General features: G+C 40.5%; 1 protein-coding gene across 1 annotated transcript in view; it reads left to right on the forward strand.

Annotated features, from left to right (window-relative positions):
• CNKSR3 (CNKSR family member 3) overlaps positions 1-16,706 on the forward strand; it is a 58,021-nt gene that overhangs the window by 22,941 nt on the left and 18,374 nt on the right. Inside the window, exons 2-4 of the mRNA XM_030499421.1 lie at positions 6,215-6,378; positions 14,087-14,289; positions 15,909-15,999. Of these exons, the coding sequence (XP_030355281.1) occupies positions 6,215-6,378; positions 14,087-14,289; positions 15,909-15,999 (458 nt within the window). The remainder of the gene's footprint in view (positions 1-6,214; positions 6,379-14,086; positions 14,290-15,908; positions 16,000-16,706) is intronic.

Raw genomic sequence — 16,706 nt, forward strand, 5'->3', positions numbered from 1 at the left:
ATCTGAGATTGCATCTATATGGAGCGACAAAAGGTTAAACACAGTTTTCACAGCCCTCTGGTCAGGATGGTTTACAACCCAAATTTACTCACCAGTTCTTTTATTACAAGGCAAAGCTTTCAGTTTTGCATTCAAAAGGAGCTAAGAGATTTATGGGTGGATTTGAATGGAATGAATTGATTTATTTTGAGGCAGTGTGAACGCATGTGTATGTAGTCTGTTTTTCCAGGCTAAATATGTTAGTTGGAAATACTGAAAATAGGAACACGTTGCAAAAGGCTTTCTGTGCAACTGTCAGAGGGTTTTACCGAGGGGACAGTAAAGCACTCATTATCAAAGTTGAAGGCTTCGCCCTTTCCCTCTGTCCTGCTGTGACCTTCATGAGGGATCTGCCCTTTGCATCCCTGACGGCAAGCAGAGGCCAGCAATTTTTATGGTTCCATCCCTGTATGAAGTGGGGGACGGGGACAGACAAGAAACTTGTACCATTCTGGCTGTTCTAGGCAATGCCTGTCTTTAGCAAAACTAGACCTAATGCCTGGTGAGGCAAGAGTCTGTGCCTGCTTGGTCAGGATGCAGCTGATTAAACGAAAATGTGAGGAGTTGCTTACAATTGACAACGTGAAAACTTATAAATGAGCTGGTTTATGCAGGAGACATTTTGTGATGCTGTTAATAAACAGCTCTTGCTCTTCAATTTTGTGGTTGTTTTTTGTCTTTTGATGATGGATACTCCAGATGGTGGCACTGTTATGAGCGATTGTGAAATCACTTTGATTAAAGAATTGAATGAGGAAGGTTGTTTTACAGTAACTCAAAGATCTCTCGAAAGCTTTTATTTTCTCTTGGCAAACTAAGGCCTTTGAGCTCTTTTCTGTGCCCGTATGTGGCTCTAACCAACTGATAACTTTTGTTTTGAAAACTCGTGGAAAGATGAATGCTGAATCAGTCATGATAGCTAAGAAACATTCAAGCATGTGGGTCCTAGAAAGTAATTTCTTACCTAGGCTCAAATTATTACTGAATTAAGTTTCCACTGACTGCTCTAGATTAATTTTTATCATTCTTTTGACGGATTTTTAAATGTCTTTGTTAAAGTTGTTTCTGACTCTGTTTGTCTGTAATATTGCAGGAGGAGAATGGAATCTGTGGTGTTACAATGGAACAACCTTCCCACTGCATTCTGTATTAAAGAAAACCGCGTGTTTGTTTTCTTTCTCCTTGAACTTTTCAGTTTCTTCCTTTTCACCCTGTACCTGTCCTATGGAGATGCTTCAGCTTTTTACAGCTGTCTTGCAGACCCTTTTCCCCTACTTTACTTTGCCTTCTTAGATGCTGGTTCACCTGCTTATGAAGTAGCATTTTCTCTTTTTAGTGTTCATTTGCTGCCTTGATTCTCTCATGCTTTTTCTTTTATTAACTTCTTCCAGTCCTGGAAATAGATGGAGGAAATGAAAGGAGAAAGCTATTGCAATAACAGTAATAAAATGGTGTGGAATAAAAATGATAGTACAGTAGCATGTGCTCTTTGACATAAGGTATGTCAAAGATTCTTCCAGAACAGATCATCTTTCAAAGCTTAGATGTGTGCAAATTGGTGTGTGCAAAGAGTCTTTGGAGACTGAAAGTGGCAACTGAATAGACTCTGAAGGGGAGACCAGAATTAGAGTGACTTTCTTAGGTAGAAAGGTCAGATTCGTGAAGCATTTGAACATGTGTTTCTTAAGGTGATGAGGCAAAAAAGACTCCAGCAGTCCCACTTAGCCAGCTGTCCGGGGGAGTTCCTCGATGGGATGAGGGTTGTAGTTGAACCTTGGTGCTACCTAGAGACACCAGGTTCTTGCAGTTTATTAGAGACACCCAACAGAGAAGAGATGAGTACATATTCATAAAATAAGGCTGTATTTCATTGAGACAGTGAGCGATGATCCCCATGGTGGTGCTATGTGAAAGAGGTCTTGTAGTTACGAGTTCTTCTTCTGTTCAAGTGGCTTGTGCTCCTCCTGCTTCCTTGCTACAGTTTTGGTATTTCATGAGCTAACTTGAGACCCTGTTAAAGTTCCTGAACTAAAGGAAAATGATCCCTATCACCTTTCAGTTCCCTTTAAATGTTCCTTCCTCAGTTCCTTGCCCTGTTTATCTCCCCTTCCTCTTCCTTGCTTCCAGCCGCTCCCTGACTTGCCATGTTGGAGTATATAGACTCTGTGGTCTCACAAGAGGAGAGAGTGGGATGGTGGGAGGAAAGAAGTGGTGGCAAGTCAGCTCGGTTTGGACCTGTGGCTGTAATACATTAGTTAACTGTTTTCATCGTTTTACAGTAGGTAAATTAGTTGGTAATGTCCAGCACAGAAGGTGAGAAAAAAGCACGGAGCTACTTAACGACTCAACTTATAAAACACGTGTCTCTAGTGCTTTGGGAGTCAGATATGTCATTGCTGAATGGCTGACATCTATCAACAGTAGAAATGTTCTCTCTAAATAGTAAACTGATAGTTAGGCTTGGACCCAAGCCTCCCCCTTAATTCCCTCAAAGTTTTTTTCCTCCTTCATTCTTATTCAAAATAACTTTCTTAATCTTGGAAACAGACTGAGATTAGTATCAGTGGAAACCTGCAAGTGTAAGCTCTGTCCTAGTGTTTTTGCATGAATGCAAGGTATTGAATGTCTTCTGGGGTGCTTTGCATAGTGGTGGAAGGTTATTTTAGACACAAAAGTCTAGACAGTTCTTAGTATCTATTGCACATCTCTACACCTGCCAAAATTTGGGAGTTTTGTTCAAATTACACTGCTGTTCCTCAGAAGGGTTTTCATGATGGGAATAATGCTAACTAGACTAGTATTTCTCCCCCCTTCCCAAAAAAATTACTGCTACTATCATTGTAAAACTTGAGCAACGTTCTGCAATTGCTATTCACATCTTCCCTCATTCTGGAATAATTATGTAAGTAGGAAGGATGATATCTTTTGTTCGTGGTTTTGATGTATGTTCAAGTAACACTTCTCATATGCAGTTGAGACAATTGCTTTTTAAGCACACTTTGAACATAAAATTAGTAGATTAGACTTTAGAAGTGCTCTTCAGTGGGTAAAGGACAAATATGGACATCTTTTCCAATGTGGGTCTTAATTGTGGTGTTTAAAAAAACAAAGAAAAAAGAGAAAACTCTTGTTCGAACCCGTGAATATTGCACTGTTGGCAATGACCTGGCATGTAAGAAAGTGTCTTTCTGAGCAATGTAGGTTTTTCAATTCATCTAAGTTTCTCAAAAATATCCAGACTTTTTAAAGGGCAATACCAAGTCTGCATGAGGCTCTGAAGCTCAGAGAAAATACATGGAAAGAACTGAGATGTTTTGGTGAAGTTAAAAAATGACCAGTGGCATTTGACTGCTGTCTTTTAAAACTTAATATTATGTTGTTTAGTTTATGGAACTGATTTATGAGGGTTTTTTTCCTCCCTTTTTCTTTCTCTCTTGACAAAATAGGAATTTTTTGGTTTACATATGATGTGTAACCATTTCATTGATATGTAGGAAAATTAAACAAAGACTATACATGTGGTTACAATCTCAATTAAAATGTTTAAGATTTTTCCATATGTTTCCTAGTAAAAATAATAGCAACACTAACGCCAGTAAGCTCATCTTAAACCATTAGTGAATGCTTGCCATGAGTGTGTGGGTCTGCCCTCACTTCCTGCTTTGCATAGTTTTGGTCACTTTAATACATTTCTAGCTGAGCTGCTGGGAATCTCTGTTGGCTGTTTTGAATTAACATTTGTGTGATTTTTGTGATATTGCATTTTATAAAATATAGTCCTGGGGTATGATTGCAGAAGTATTGTTTTTAAGGCCTCTCATTAAAAATATTTGAGGTAGGTGTTCAAGTTGTAACAGACTTTCAAGGAACAAACAAGCATGAATTAAAAAAAGCACAAGAAAGCTGAAAGTCATACTTGTATTTCTTGGGGTGGGGGGGGGAATATGCATCTGTGAGTCTCATGTTTTAGCATAAAATGAGGATCTAGAAAGTTGAGTCAACACACAGAAAGGATAGCAGGCAAAAGCAACACTGCATCCAAAAAACCTTAAAACAGAAAACTTCATTGCATGCCTAATAAAGTGTTTTATTTTAGGCGTTTGTGTAATTCATAATGGGAACTACAGGCTTACAATGGCAAATGGTGGGAAACAGTGGTCTGCAAGACAGCAATAAAAATTGGGAATGCCAAATATGTGCACTGTATGTCAGCCTTGCTTGAGAATTTGTTTTGAAAAAATAAATTGTTAAACAATGAAGGCCAGATCGTTTTATTATTTTTCCTGGGAAAAGAGTTTGTGTAGCCTAAGGGGGAACTTGGTGCCTGTGGGAAAGAGAACACTGGGCTCAATTTTCAAAATTTATGCGGCCTTTCCAAGACAGATGGGAAGAAACAAGAGTGCACCCCAAACAACTGTAGCCCTGGGAGACTCTGCTCATCTTGCATGCGGGTTTTCCCATTCATAATTATGCTTGAAAATCAAGCTGTGCACACTAGTAGCTCTGCATGTGGACAAGTCAAGCTTGTTCAGCCAGATTTTGATGTGCTGTAATAATTATGCTTGCCCGAGTCATGTAAAGGGTTGACTGTTAAGTGCCAGGGTGTCTGTTTTTATTAATTTCTGAGTGAGAGTTAAAAGGCAAGTGATGTGTGTTAGCTAAGCCTGTGCCTCTGAAATTCCATAACCTACAGATCTACTGGGACCAGACACTGCAAGGCAGTGGTGGCTGCTCGTGCTGCTGTTACGAAACGAGTATGTTTCATGTGACTTCTGGAACCCCCTTGTGATTTGTCTTGAGTGTTTTCTTGGCACTAGCGTGTGCTGCGAGTGCTTGTTTTCCAGGTTGCTACTGTGTCTACATGAGTGGAATTGGGTGCTGGTCTGCTGGCTCTCATTTCCTTGTAGTTCAGGATGCTGTTCATGTTTCTCATCTGCGGCATTCAACATCCTGCCCATGTCAATGGCTTCCTTTTGAGCCAGTATAGTGGATAAACATCCTTTATACAGCTAAAGGTTCAGTTTTTAAAGAACTGAATGGTCAAACAAATGTAGCTATTGTGAATGCTACAAAGTAGATGTTGAATATGTAATCTGAATTTTTGCTTGTGGCAACTATTTACAGTTAATATAGTGTATTTCTACAAAGCAGGTCTAATTGGATCTGTTCCTTTTGCTCAAGCTAATATGTTGAAGTGAAACAGGGTATCAAGAGCCCTGCGTCATCTTTAAAATAACACATCCATCCCAAATTTTTTTTTCCCAGATTGTTGCTGCTCACAGGATCTTTAAGAACAGAGGAAATAAGAATACACAAAAACCCAGGAACACACGGTTAACTAAACACATGAAGTTTAGTTAAATAAAACAAAACAAAAACCAGAAATCTTTTCTTTAATCACTGGGGAGAGGATACTGTAGAGAACAGGATTATAGAATCACAATTTAAAGTGAGTATTTGAGGGATATTGCTGGGACAAAATAAACTGTTTTAAAAATACTTCGTAGATACAAAAGTGAATTGGATTTCTTATTAGCGAGTGCCGTTAATCCTTAGCGAGGGGAAGAAGGAATGACTGATTCGGGAAGCTGTAGGGTCTCATAAATCATGGGAATAATGAGACTTGAGCCAAACATAATTTTGATTGCTTTGCCTTTGATTGTTCCATTTTCCTCTCATCATTCATTCAGCCCTTTTATGTATAAGTGGATTGGGAACTGTGGTGTTTTGCGCTTTTGTTTGTTTACTTGTTCAACTAGACTTTGGGCAAGATCTTTGTTCTTGCCTTCTTGCATTTTGTTGTCGTTGTTGCTTTGGTTGCCCTTCGGGGTTTTGGGTTACCCTACGCAGACACCAAAAGGACTTTCTTACCTGCTAAGCTTGATCCAGAAGGAACAGGCGCATTGTGCGTTGATTTTAGTGACCCAAATATCCACACAACTTGTGTGCTATGTTTTTTCTGCCCCTGTCGTACAACTTCAGTTGCACTGCAAGTTTATTTCATCATTTGGCATCATGTATTGTATGAACTTGCAATCTGTGCCTTTTGCAGGGTTTCTTTTTTGTTTTTGTAGGGTTGTGGTTTGATGTTGTTTTCTTCTCCCTCCCCCACAATTAGAAAAAAAGACAGAAATCTCTAATCACATCCTCTTCTCTCTCTTTTGTGTTTTGGTAGGCCTGGACGATTGCCTGCAGCAGTATGTTCCTAAATTTGAACGGGAGAAGATAAACGGTGAACAGCTGTTACAGATTTCTCACCAGGACCTTGAAGACTTGGGCATCTCACGGATTGGACACCAGGAACTGGTTCTAGAGGCTGTGGATCTCCTGTGTGCACTGGTTAGTTAAGTGGTGAACGGATATGAGAAGAATTTCTCAAAGGGCTCTTTTGGGTGAATAACTAAGGCGAGTCTGATGAAACTGGAATACCTGTTTCTCTTGCTTTCTGCTACACATCACAGTAAAAGAAAACATTAAGAAATTGTTTAATTCTCACAAGAGTTATATTAATAGCTCTTTAACCTTTTCCTGATAAGAGGCAATGCTAATTCATTTGGTTGGGCTGCTAAAGAACTTATCTGAGTAGCATTGTTAGATCTTCTGGCTTCTGTTAGTGAACAGAGTGATTAAAATTGCTATTGAGTAGAGCGAATTTGTCAAACAGAATATATACTGTTGAAATGACAGCTGTTAATGATTCCTTGTGTCAGTTGAAATGGATTTAGGGCAATTCTGTAATCTACATGCAAAGTGAAGAAAATGTTTCTGAAATGAGGGATGTTCTACTAAGTTATAGTCCTAACGAGTTCAACTCTCATTAGATTCAGAACTTAAGCTGTTCCTCTGTCTTACTCCTGATATATAACTGCACAGATACTTTTAAAACAAACACACTCTGGAAAGAATAAATACATTTCAGATTGTTTTGATAGTGCAGGCTTTATTTAAAAGCTGTAGTTTGGACACAGTCTTGAAGATATATTTGATGTAACGCAGTAAATGAGAGCCAGAGGTATATATGATTACCTCTGGGAGAAGGGTGGGGAAGGCTGCCTGATGATTCCTTGGCCAGCACTGGCCTGCCTGCCCTTCATTAGGCATGCCTTGCAGTGCCTAAGCATACTCTTCTTAAAATGGAGAGTCTTTATTGCCTTTGTAATGTGTGCTTTATTGGCTGCTGAGGTGCTACAGGGATCATTTGTATTCCATAACCAGGAAAAAAATTGGATAGCCTGTACTGAAAGACGTGTATTTAATGAAATCACTTCATACCATCTGAAATGTTTCCCAGGGAGTTGCTCTTATATTTGAAAAACATTGTATTTCCTCTTCAGTATTTAATGTATAAAAAAATTCTAACATATAAGTTGAAAATCTAACAGAAGAATGCAGTTAGCCCGAAATGCAGTTCATGTTGTGGGAAGGGATAATCATCTGTCAGGCAATTGAGGAGATCTGTACCGTGTGCTGTATACAGTCCTGACTGAAGTAATGGATGTGGCAGCCCCCAAAGGCACTTTTTTCTCTTACTTTTAAAAGTATTAGCATAAAATGAACAAAGCTGGATGACCGCCAGAACCTAAAGCTGTGTTTTATCTCCTACAATTTCCTCCTAATTTCCTTTGTAGACAAAAGTTCTGACCTCAGACTCGTTTCTGGAAATCCTTTGTGAAATGCAGCTCAAGTTAATGCATTAGGCAGAATTTGTGTATTGCAGCTGAAACGTCCTTGTTCCCTATTAAGAGATGGAGGAAGAATTCCTGTGGTTTAGACATGCCCTTTTTCACCTTCCTGATGCCCCTTCACTTGATTTTTTTGGGATTGTTATAGAAAATCGCTATTGATATTGTTCCTGAGGGAATAGTGTGTTTTAAGCTCTAGTGACAGCCAATTTCTTATTTTGCTGTCTCTTGTGTGAGGGAGAAAAGTTTTCCCTGTTCCATCTGTATTAGTTCCTTGGAAGTGGGTCTGCGTATTGATATTATTTAGCGGGGTGTGTTTGTGTGTGTATATATATATGGTGACATTTCCCTAACTTTTGGAGCCTTGAAAGCAAAGGTACTATTTTGGGGATTTGTTTTTCTGGTTCCCCAGTCATGGAGTTCTCAAGAAGAATTTCCCTTTTTATCTAGTTTTGCCTTGGCAGTTTCCCAGCTGAACTTCCTTCAGATCGGTGCTTTGGTTCCCTTACACCACAAGAACAGTTACAGCTCTAAATGCAGTGAAGCAGCAGTCTTGGAACATCTTTCTCCTGCAGTAACTCTTTTCAAGCATTGACCATACAGACCTTTTTTCCAGCCTCAGTAGATCAGCTGTAAAAACACAGTGGAAGGTACTCCTTTCCTGGAGAAAAGACACCAAATACATGTTTTCAAAAACTTTATGATTTCTTGGCAGCTACTCTGCGAAGCTGAAAATATGTCTGCAATTACGGTGTCTGGTGCCCTAGTAAGTGAACTCTAGAACCAGTATAACTGAAAGAGAAGAGAAATGAATGCATTTTTCTTTGCTGCTTTGGTGATGAGGTAGTGTTGCCTCATCTCATAGCAGAGACTGCATGTGCAACAAAGCTGCAGCTGAAGAGGCAGCAGGATAGCGTGTGGACAGGCATAAAAAGTGAAGATTTCACATGAATGCACATATCTGTTGCTCTTGAGCTGGTCTAATAGTTTTCTGAGCAGGTGTTGAAGACATTTAAGGAATTTAGAGGACATATCAAAGAAACTGAATTCCTCAGGAGGAAAAAAGCCATCAACTTGAGTACCTCCATCTTTTTGTTGACAATATTTGTTTGGGGGAGAAAAAGGGTGGAAGTCATTTCCTAGTTGACTAAAATATTTGGGGAAGGGGGAACAAACATACATAAATATGCTTTTTAATCTGATGCATAACCACAAAAGCAGGGGCAGGGATCCAGAAAATAAGTTTTCTCAGCCAAAAACTGGGACAAGAAGCATCTAGAGTGGTGGTGAAAACTGAATACTTACTTATCATTCCCTGATGAGTAGTCTTGCTTGTTTGGGCTTAATAAATATAAAACAATGCAAGCATTAAGAGGAAACTATATGCAAATATTTTCCTTTTTAATGTGGTGTTTGGATTAGGTTTCTGAATCTTCACCAGCACTGTATGATAGGAGAGTTTGGAAGCATAAAAACAACTGATTTTTCTTGAGGTTAGAGTGAAGACATACTAGTTTTAAGCAATCTTAAAAACAAACCAAAAAAAAACCCCGCACCAAAAAACCAACCAACCAAACAAAAAAAAAAAAAACCCTAAACCCAAGAACAAAACAACAAAAAGAAACCCCAAACAAAACCCCCACAAACCAAAAAGAACATTGGTTTTAGTGTTGTACCTTTGATAACTTCGCTGGTAGTAATGTTCTGCCAGCGTATTTGCAGTGCAGCAAAATAAAACTTCAAAACACAAAAGAGAACATGCGTACATGAAGACTTATTGGCAGTTGATCATTGTCAAAAACACCACATCTCTGCACCACCTCATAACATTTCACTTTTCTAGAGGTCTCGACTTTAAATTTGGTGTTGTTTATTAGGCAATTTGGGACTCCAAATGATTCTTTAGGGTGCATTTTTGCTAAAAGAGAGAGGGCAAGAACGGGTGACTGTGACAAAGCTTTGTGTTAACTCTAGTGTTTATTCTAAAGGCATGCAGTGAGTCAGATCAGCTGTGGAGCGGGCATTCAGTCTGTTTTTATTCATTTTTTTTTCCAGAGCTGGTTTTCGGTTGGGTCAATGAGCAGATCCAGCTCATCGCATTGTGGCACATGAACATGGCTATGAAGGGGAAGGGGATGCTGCCCCTGGGGAGTAGTAGAGCCTGTCACAACTGCTGTGCTTTTTTGACTTCAGTTAGCCGTGCTATTTATTTATTTATTTATTTATTTTAAATGTTGGCTGCCTGAACCTTAAGCAATTATTTGGTCAGTACTTTTTCTCATTAAATGGAATGGCGTTCAGAAAGAGCATGCTCTTGTGTGCCTGTGCTCCCTTGTGCACGTGTGCATGCTGTCTCTCCCTCCAGCCCTGCATGTGGCTCCCCAGGTTAATGAGTAACAAGCTGGGAATATTTGACATAAGGTGCTCTTGACCGCTGGCTTCAGCCTGTGTTTTGATGAAAGCAACTTTGATGTTTGAAATCAGGAGTGATAGGAAAATGTAATGTGTTCTTCAGTTCATGAGCAACATCTAAAACCTCTTGATTGCTTAAATAATCTGTTCAATATTGTAGCCTCAATCCTGTAGAAGTATTTCAAAAATGCTTCCTAAGTTCTGCACTTCAACTGTGTGTCGCTGAGAAGGCTGCTTGGTGTGCTGCTGCACTATCAGCACTATCTGTCCTGAATTGGGGCTACAGCATCATGACAAGTCAAATTAATCCAAGTCAGCTGCTGCCTTCTATTAATGATCTTTTTGGTCTTGCACCTACCTGACCCTTAAGTAAGCTATTTTCGGGAGCTAAACCAGGTGAGAGCACACTGCAGTAAAAAAGGGAATAGATTTTTTTGAATTATTTAGTTCCCCAAACCAGCCCTCCCAATAGACTGGACAGTGCAAGGGAAGGAGCAGAATAACAGCAAAAATAGGTAGTTATGTGTGAGGTGCTTGAGATAGTGTCAATTTGCATAGAAGTATTGCTATATCTGGCGAAGGGGCATAATGCTTTCTGTGTGTTGTGGCAAACAGGTGAGAAGACTGGCGTGCCTGTGGAGCAGAGGTGGTTTGGCTTATGATGACCCTTTGTTCTGGGGAAGTTCCTTCCTCAGGGCTGATCTGGTAGTTGAAGAATTCGGTCACCTGTACTTGAAGAGCTGCATGCTCCCTGTTTTGCTGGATAGGCGTAGTGCTTAGCCAGAACTTTTCCTAGAGTGCAAATTGCTGGTGTAGATATCTCAGGTGCACTCTGCAAAGTCTCTGGGAGAAGCTGTAGGAAAGCTTAGTGCAGTGGCTGGAGAGCTTGGCTGTGATGTGCTTCTGATAGGCTGTTGGGGAGACCAGTTGCAGTCTTAAGCTGGAGCTCGTGTATCTCCAGAGGCAACACCTGTGTTGCTGAAGTCCACCTCGAAACAGAACTACTTGATAGAATTATTTAAAAACTAGCTGAACTGGGATGAACTGGGAAAGTCACGCCGGTCTGACCTGCTGTATAAATAAAGTGAAAGTGGTCTGATAAGGAGAATGTGAATGGTTTAGGGCTAAAGCCAAAATCTGATGTGGTATATCAACATGTGCCCTTTTAAATGCTGGGGCCATCTCTAATTGCAGACACTCACAGGTGCTGGGCACAATTTCTGCATCTGAATGACAGAAAGAAAGACCTGGAGATACTTAAATATATCAAAACTCTCTCAAGTTCTGATGAGAGTCATTAGGTGGTAATACCACTGTACAGAAAACAAAATCTGTTGTGTTTTCTGTCCCTTTATGGAAGGAGGGGGAGTCAGCATCCTCTAATACCCCTGCTAAAGGGTGAGATTTCTGGCGCATGGCAACTGTCAAAGTTTTGTGGTCACATGAACTTACCCCACATCCAGCTTTGTTGGTGAAAAAGTATTCCTCAAAAAATGGACCAATATGCAATGTCCTGTGAGGAGGAGAAAAGTGACTAAGATATGCATCTGAATGATGGTCTTGTGTGTGTGTGGTGGGTTTTTTTGGTCTGTTGTAATTAAAAGGTGATAAGGTCACACATGACAGTATGCAAGTACTCTAATATTGTTTAGTGATCCAAATCTTTCCCTCTCTGTGATCCTGGAAAATTTAAGGATATCCTTGCTGTTGCAACAGTGGCATTTTTTTTTTTTTAAATTGGATATATCCTCTCAACCCATGCTCCTGGCTGCACTTTAGGGGTGCTTCCTTGCCAAGAGTCCTCAGGGGCAGGAGGAGAGGCATTTGTGTAACTTAGACCCATTGGGATTTTATCCATAGGAGTTGGTAGATTTTTTTGAAGGTAGCTGAGTAGCTGAAACCTCTTCTTACACTGGTGGGTTTCTTTAGGGCAAGGGTTCTATTTCATCTTTTGTAAATGACTTAATCTAAGAGCCTGTTTCGTGGGTGCTTGACTGGAGGGAATGGAGCCACAAGACAGCAGTGTGCCCTGGCAGCAAGGAAGTCAGCAGCATTCTGGGTTATGTTAGTGGGAGCATGGCTGGGAGAGGGAGGAAAGTGATTATCACCCTTTACTCGGCACTTGTTAGTCTACATATGACCCTGCTCCCGAGTACAGGAAAGAGGTAGACAAACTAGTGCAAGCTCAGTGGAGAGCTACTGGGTTGGTCAGGGCTGGGGTACTCACCCATGAGGAAAGGCTGATGGACTGTGGCTTCCTCAGCAAGGGGAAGAGAGAGCTTCAGGGAGGTCTTAACAGCAAATCCCCAGCACCTACCATGATGGGGAACACAGCTGGCAGGATGACAGAGCTGGGCTGTTCATGGTATTGCATGGCAAGAGGATGAAGGACTTTGGGCAGAAGCTGAAATCAGAGGTTCAGGCTGAATATAGGAAAACCCTTTTCCACCCTAGGTACAGTCAGACGATGGATCAGGTTGCCCAGAAGGGTTGTGCAGTCTCTGTTCTTGGAGGTTTTCAAGACCTGACTGGAACCTCCTGAGCTCCCCTTCAGCCTGGTGATGCTGTGATTGTGAGTAGAGGCATCAAGAACCCCTGGAAGGTTGGAATTGAATGGAAGTAAGATTTGCTTTAGTTGCTTTAGGTTTTTGAGAGGGAAAGGAGAAAGAATATAGCACCTATACTATAGATAGTACAGCACCTATGGAACTTTGAGGTTGGTAGTAAGAGTCTGCAACAGCAAGAGAATGGAGAAAGGCAGGGTTGTCTCGTATTTCGGGGTGGGGATTTGTTTTGGTGTTTGGTGTGGTGGTTGTGTTTTGTTTTGGATGTTTTGTTTGGTTTTGTTTTTTTGGTTGTGGGGTAGTAGTTTTTTGGGGTATTGTGGTGTGTGTTGTTTGGTTTTTTTTTTTGGTCATGTGGGGTGTTTTTTTGGTTTTGGGGTTGTTTTTGTTTTAAAGAAAAGTAGGAATTTTCACTCTCAGAGATAAGCATCGTCTGGGACATTCATAAGATGCCCACAGAGGTTTTGCAAGGTGTGATAACTCAAAAGCGAAGATACTCAGCAACGTGTTGTTACCTAATTCACGCGTTTGCATGCTGACAGCAAAAAGAAGAAAATCTCGATTACAAAATTGAGTTGCCTTTAGAACAAATATAGCATTTCTGACATGTTTGGCATGAGATGATCAATGTGTTGCATAAAACCAACTGGGTTTTAATCCTGGGGAGTGTGGTTTGGTTGTATTAGAATTAGCAAAGTTGAAGTTGCAGGCAGGACTTCCAGATTGTTAGGTTTCAAATATTTATGAAGATGCTGTTGAATGAATAATACAACATCGAAAGATAGATGGATGGTTTTAATTACTATGTATAGTGTTAACACAGTCTTCAAACTTGCCAATCATTGCACTGCTATAATCAAGGAGCACAGTTACTGAAAACTTGTGATCCAAATATTTATTCAAGCTTGTGACTGTGAAATTACGTTTGCTTCCTGTTGACATTTTTATCTCTTGCCAGATTAAATTTATATTTAGTTGTGAATGAAATGTTATTTCAGTGTTTATGTACCACAGTATAGAAAATATTTTAAGAAAAAGCAACATTTGCTTTCCTTTAGGAAAAAGAGAAATGACACAATCATGTTATTCCAACCACATTTTAAAGGTAAATGCCATCTGATAGGATATTGCAACTTCATTCTGACTGAAAAATATTCTTAAATCTTGTTAATGTCAGAAACTGAGGGGGTTTGGCATCAAAGCTATTGGATGTAGTGTACAAAAATATCTTAGAAGGCATTTTTGCAAAAAAAGAAAATCCTCAAAACCAACCTGAAAAAATTGGGCCAATCCTCAGAACTTTCATCCCATATAAGTTTGTAACTTGCGATACAATAAATAGGAGGACTCAATAGGGAGATTTATCAACCTTAATAATATTCCTTGCAGAACTATGGCCTTGAAACAGACAATATGAAGAACCTGGTTCTCAAACTGCGAGCATCATCCAACAATCTGCAAAATTACATCAGCAGCCGTAGGAAAAGCTCAAATTATGATGGAAACACCTCTCGCAAGCCCCCCAATGAATTCCTTACGTCTGTGGTAGAGCTTATTGGTGCTGCTAAAGCCTTGCTTGCATGGTTGGACAGGTAAGAATAAAATCTTTATATTTTTATTTACTGCTATAATGAATTGCTTCTCCTTGTAGGGCAGTTGCTGGATGCTTGGGTGTAAAGATCTTCATGCAGTTATGCTGTTATATCACTTGGAGAGATCTAGAGGTGTCATCTTGTAGTTTCTATTCCAGACATTCTGTTGTGGTGAGACACTGGAAGATGCTGCCCAGAGAAGCTGTGGCTGCTCCATCTCTGGCAGTGTTCAAGGCCAGGTTGGATGGGGCCTGGAGTAACTTGGTCTAGTGGAAGGTGTCCCTGTCCATGGTAGGGGGGTTGGAACTAGATCATGTTTAAGGTCCCTTCGAACTTAAACCAGTCTGTGACTCTATGATCTCGCCCCTTTTTTTGGTGTTACCGGAAGGCCTCTAGAGGACAAATTTAATCTAGGGTATCTACTTCTGTGCTTCCACTCCTACTAAAACCAGTGACACTGCTAACATTGCGTCCAAACTGGTATTTATAAAAATAGGAGTCTTCCTGTTCAGGCCAGTTTTTCACACATGTGACTTCTCCTTGCCCCGTCCTACCTTCTAAATTACTTGTCATTGGCAAGTCTTTTGTAGAAAAAATTTTTAGTGTTCTGTTCCAATTGTGGCCTCAGCTCTGTGATTTGAAAGTCTGTCCTTCTGCCATTTCCTTTTTTTTTGGGGGGGTGGAAATGAGATGGATGTGTGTTTTGTTTAATTATTTCTTTATTTAATTCGGTGTTTGTGTGGTTTCTTCAATTTTTTTTTTGGGGTTTTTTTTTCCCTCACAAGAGCCAGAGTTGTTTTGTGGCAGCTGCAGAGGAAGCAAACAGGCACTAGAGCCATTGGGTGCTGCCAGGGATGCTGTCCATGATAGCAGATGAATGTAAATTCTCCAGACCCTTGCCAGCTTTCCCAAGAAGAAGGGTTAGGAGGGGAGAGCTGCATGGGAACCAGCAGCAAGGAGCCCTTTTATCCTTCAGTATCTCTGCCCTTCAGCAAGCAGTCAGTTCTGTGTGCAGGCAGTGATGTTAACAGATTGTGCTTCTCACCTGGTCCTCTCCTCTCACCCTGTTGCTGGTAGCTTGCCCTAAATTTCTTCTGCATCTCAGTCAGCAAGATGTCTGGGGTTGCTTCTCAACCCCCCTTCTAGCTCTTTCAGCTGTCTGGAAGGTTTGAGGGTGAGACTATAGGCTCTAAAGCTGCCCTACCTATAATGATTTTGGTTTTTTTCTTTTTTCCCCCTCTCCACTCTGAGTTTAGTGATCATAGGTGTGGGAGCTAGAAGGCTACTCACTGGCAGGCCCATGGATGTGATTTTTACAACACAGTCAGTGTGATCTGACTCGAGTGTGCAGCTGAGAGAACTGTAGTTTGGAAAATGGACCGTTTCTTCTGGTTTTGCTCTCTGAACTTGTTCACCACAGGGTTAGACATTCAACAGTTTTCGTGCAAGGATGGAGCAGGACTATGCAGTCAGGAATATTTATATTATAAAACTGTATCCTCAAACTTCCATGGATGTCAGAATTGTAACTCTTGCTCTCATTTGCTATTCCTCACTGGTAAGGTAGGGTGGGAGAAGACATGTCCTTTTTATCTAAAGGGCATTTTCTTTTGATGCAGGACCCCATTTACGGGTATTGCTGACTTTTCATCAATGAAGAACAGAATCATTCAGCTCTGCTTGGATCTCACTACTACTACTGTTCAGAAGGTCAGTTGGTTTCTTTTCCACTTTGCTTTCCAAAAGGGAAGGAAGGGGGGTGTTTGGGGAAGCAATGTTCTCACTGTGTGCAGAGTGCTAATTGGAAGGCAGATCTGGAAATGAGAGCTTACTTGAAAGGTCCATGAAGGTCAGTTTCAGTTGTGTGTCGTCGCCCAACTCAATTTCCAATTTTGCTACTGCTGGCTGTATCTGAAGTGACTGTGATTTAAAGGCTACTCGCTTTCTTGAGCTTTAATGGGAAGAGGTTTAGTTTTTAAAACAGTTGGTCTACATTTAGAGATTTTCAAGTTCCAAACAACTTGTTGAAAAAGTTATCAGTGCTAACTCTAAACAAAAATATGACTGGTTATTACACACGCTTTTGGACTTCTTCGGTGTTGTCCCATACAGTGTTTTATCCATCAGATGGAAAATGGTGCATGTAATGGAGGCAGCTGCCACCTTTGCAATACAAACCCCACTAGCCTGGCTTTTTCTACCAGTAGTGTGAGACCACAATTTTGTTTCAAAACTCCATTTATCAGCTATGTGATGGGTGCTGATATTGGTAACAGCTAAAAGGACATATAGCAACTGTGGCAGTCTTGGCAAATTATGTCATTTTGCTCTCTGAATAATACTGCCTGTCTTTGAAACTGTTCTAACAGCAATCCTCTGCTTTGGCTGTGAAGCACTGTGTGCACATTTCAGTTCCA

The sequence above is a fragment of the Strigops habroptila genome, chromosome 10 (genome assembly GCF_004027225.2).
Source record: "Strigops habroptila isolate Jane chromosome 10, bStrHab1.2.pri, whole genome shotgun sequence".
NCBI lineage: Eukaryota > Metazoa > Chordata > Aves > Psittaciformes > Psittacidae > Strigops > Strigops habroptila.